At 34.3% G+C, this 4,098-nt stretch overlaps 1 protein-coding gene across 2 annotated transcripts; it reads left to right on the top strand.

Annotated features, from left to right (window-relative positions):
• Positions 1 to 218: 218 nt before the first annotated feature.
• Positions 219 to 1,668, top strand: LOC113116816 (transcription and mRNA export factor ENY2). 2 transcript variants are annotated; one of them, XM_026285135.1, is made up of 5 exons: positions 219 to 387; positions 668 to 752; positions 1,030 to 1,100; positions 1,187 to 1,261; positions 1,443 to 1,668. In XM_026285135.1, the coding sequence occupies exons 2-5, from the start codon at positions 703 to 705 to the stop codon at positions 1,514 to 1,516; spliced, it is 270 nt and encodes an 89-aa protein (XP_026140920.1). In that variant the 5' UTR covers positions 219 to 387; positions 668 to 702; the 3' UTR covers positions 1,517 to 1,668. The 2 variants fall into 2 exon arrangements, with proteins under 2 accessions (XP_026140920.1, XP_026140921.1); XM_026285136.1 differs by lacking the exon at positions 219 to 387 and adding an exon at positions 409 to 529.
• The last annotated feature ends 2,430 nt before the right edge of the window (positions 1,669 to 4,098 follow it).

Genomic DNA, 4,098 nt, shown 5'->3' with positions numbered 1-4,098 from the left:
TTCCAAATGCAGTCTAGTGAAAACGGTGTATTTTCTGAAGCACGGTTTCGGTCTTTCTCCACATATATTTGGATAACCATGTCTTATTTTAACGTTACAAGTAACGTTACATTGTTTCAAAGACTATTAAAAACGTGAGTAGTAAAAAAAAAAAAAAAAGAAAAGAAAGAAAAAGCATGTTAAGGACGCTTCTTCTCTGCTACTTGAAACAACGCCATACAGCCACAGCACATCGTAGGAACCATTAAGTTGGGAGGAACCTTCCATCGGCGAGAGTGTTCTGTAGGGAAGGTAAACGGTGTTCGGAACGTCTGCCTACAAACAACACCAGAGAGGTCCATATATACACGCCGATTAGAACATTATGCTTACTTTCTTCAGTGTTTGGTACGTTTATTACAATTCACATAATTTACCATTTTAATTGTAATAACGTTTACTTCATATGTACGCACGGGCCATAAAAGAGATACCCGTGATCGTTAGAGGCAAAGTGAGATTGGTAAAAGGGCATTTCGGTAAAAAAAACGTACGGATTGTTTGCTCATGTTTAATGTAAAAATAGTGTATATTGTGTTTTGTGAGTGGGCACACTCTTTGTCTATTGCACTGGCACTGCGAGCTCGATATTATGTCAAAATGTAATCGTTTTAAATTCTTGTTTCAGATTAATATAAGTAACGTAACGTTAAAGAATCACAAATGAGGGCCGCCATTAACCAGAAGTTAATTGAGATGGGTGAGAGGGAGAGGTAAGTGTCTATAATCATGATCTATGGGTCTCAAAACCCTGCATGTGTAACGTTAATGGTTTTGGGCATCGTATTTCTGAAAAGACATTTGTCATTTTTAGAATTACGCTGAGCTCTTAAGTATTTCACTGCCTACAAATGTTTTTGATAGTAGTCACAGATGCCTAAAAACTCTAAGAAATTATGTCTAGGTAGGGTTCTTGCAAAGTTTTTAGACTCATCCCATTAGTGCATGCTGCATTTCATTTCTGAAATAGTCTTTTTTTCCCCCCCTCAGGTTAAAGGAGTTGCTTCGAGCCAAGCTCATCGAGTGTGGCTGGAGAGATCAGCTCAAAGCCCTCTGTAAAGGTAAAAACACTGGATCCGATCTATCTCAAATCATTGCATACACTTCAGTGGTTGATTTTAGAAGAAGTATCATTGGTTGATTGCAGAGGTGATCAAGGAGAAAGGAATAGAGAATGTTACTGTAGAAGACTTGGTCGCTGGAGTAACTCCCAAAGGAAGAGGTTGGTGGTTCTTGCTCATAAATCCCTTATGATTGTTATACTGAAACCATTTTGGTGTTAACAATTGTCGTCAAGCATGAAATGGTTCAGATTTTTTTTATATGCATTCATTTGTGAGTGATCGACATCGATGCAAGACAGAAAAAGCATGATCATCATCAATAACTCTTGTGTTCCTCAGCACTGGTGCCTGACAGTGTAAAGAAAGAGCTCCTGCAGAGAATAAGAGCCTTCCTCTCCCAGCACTCGACATGATGCTCAGCATATCTAAGAATACTCGGGAGTATGTCATTTATGTATTGATGCAATGCCAGAAAGCTATGTTGAACTGTTTTCATGATGTGATTTCACTCTTCATTGTGTATTTTTGTTACTGCCAATAAAGGTTGATCATGTTTGTACATATATTACTTTGTAAAGCTTGAATCATTTAAGGAATTTATCTCTGATGTATTGAACTAATTTTAATTTTTTTTTTTTTTTTTTTAAAGTCAGAGTCTAGTACAATATGCAGAAACTCATTCACCAATACACCACTGCCCTCTGCTGGGCAAGGCTAGAAACGTAATGATAAATCTCTAATAACATAATCCAACTAAACTAAAAATTGAAAACAAATAGTGATTATCATAGGATGTAATTATTTAACATTTAAGGGTTTGACGTGGTAGGAACAATGGTTGTGTTTTTTCAGTCAAGGTTTTTTTTGTTTGTTTTTTTTTTTACTTGCAAATTTTCATTGTTGTATTTTTTTTTTTCTTAATTTCAAACCTAACTTCAAATCCTTTAATAATAGTCTGTTTTTTTATTTGAATATATATATATATATATATATATATATATATATATATATATATATATATATAATCTCAGTTCCTGTTTAAGCATCAATTCAGCACAGATAAAACAAACAAAAACATTAAATTGTCTAATTAATGTATAATCAATTCCTTCCAATTGTATTGGTTTATTAAAGCCAAACTGCTTATCATGATTTATTTTAATAATTTATATGTAAGTATTCCAATATTGTATTCTGATTCAAAGTATGTTTAAATATCATTTTGACATTCAAACTGTGTGCATTCTACTCCTCTATTAAAAAATAAATGTATGTTATATTGGCTTAATGAAAACTGATACCTCTTAAAAATTTGTTGAGCAGAACAGAGTCTGGAAATCTCATAATGTTTCAGACGAAAAACAACCCCTTTTTTGTCAGAGACTTAAAATGACAAATTGTTTAAACCTGATTTTGAAATTTCGCGGAACACAAACCACAAAAGATAATTTCAAACCTAGAGCTGATTTGTAATAATTTGTAGTTTTGTCTTTAAATCAAGAATAGACATTAAATGTATATCAGATTTCTAGGGTTCAGCTTTTTCAGCTTTCCCATGGTGTACGCTAAAATCGTCTGAATTCTTTTGCCTAAATTTATGAGACTTAAAACCCAAGGCTTCAGCTCTTATGGAGCTTACAGTTCAAGTCTACATCTGCATGGGTGTGCGTCTGGAGAATGAGTAGGGGAAAATTGGCTGTTCACTTCTGCCTCAGGACTGAGGAGGTTTAAATGTATTTACACCCTGTTGTGCCTCCAGGGAACTGTTTTCCACAAGCTAATGAGACTCTAGAGCAAGGGCAACTCTGTTATTACTGGCATGTGCCTGCCGGTCAAGCAGGCATCATTCTTTCTCTCTCTGTCCCTCCCTCTCTCTCTCCCTCTCCCTCATTTCTTCTCTAAGTAGCCCATTGCAAATTACAAATAAGAGGAAATACATCATCCCTTTTAATTTAAGAGCCAAGGCAAGGTCTGCCAAAGTTAACACAAGACAATCTTAGGTAATGATCAGTGAACATGTATAAAGTTTCATTGACCATGACTTCACATTTCTCTTGTTTATAAGTGTTACAATCAGAATTCACTGTAATTGAAACATATATGAAGTTGAATCTTACTGGGGTAACTACTACAGCAACATTTTATTTTTTTATGTACTAAATAACTAAAACCATAAAAAATTGAATCTAGTTAAATAAAAAAAAATAAAAAACAAAACTCCATAAAATTACTAAAACGGAGTATAATTGAGAAGAACCAATTATAAAACTACTTCAAATTATGAATAAAAACTATAACAGTATCTCAATGACTTTAACACTGATCTGAGGTGCAGATTGTGGATCTTCTCATTGCTAACAGTGCAGGTGTCACGCAGGCTATATGATTACTTTGAAATTAAACTTCTTTCATCATTCACTCACCCACGTGTCATTCCAAACCATGTTATAGTTGTTGTTTTTTTTCTGTGGAACAAATGTCTCTGGTCTGATTTAGACCACATTCACTTTCATTGCATGGACAAAAACTATTGAATCTTTCTTCTGGGGAACAAAAAAGTACATTAAAAAATGTAAAAAAAAAAAAAAAAAAAAAACATGGTTCTTGATCTGTGCATATTTCTCTCCTGTTTCAGGCAAGACAGCTATACTTTCCTGAGGAAAGCAATATCATGGATAGAAAACGAGCATTTACGTTCAGAATTAACTGATAGACTATACATGCTTGGATTTCTGAATGTTTTTCTTAGCTGAACTCTCATTTTAACTGCACCCATTCACAGTCGAGGATACATCGGTGAGCAAGTGATGCAATGCTAAATATCTCTAAATCTGTTCCAATGAAGAGACAAAGACACCTATATCTTCGATGGCCTGAGAGTGAGTACATTTTCAGCAAATTTTAATTTTGGGGTTAACTATTACTTTAATCAAATGCACTGAACTGACAAGTTTAATAATGACACTATTGTCTTTTAAGAGCTGCTTTACAGCAG

Source organism: Carassius auratus, chromosome 16 (assembly GCF_003368295.1).
Source record: "Carassius auratus strain Wakin chromosome 16, ASM336829v1, whole genome shotgun sequence".
Classification (NCBI taxonomy): domain Eukaryota; kingdom Metazoa; phylum Chordata; class Actinopteri; order Cypriniformes; family Cyprinidae; genus Carassius; species Carassius auratus.
Note: the sequence above shows the minus strand (reverse complement) of the source record. Positions and strands in the feature narration are given on the sequence as shown.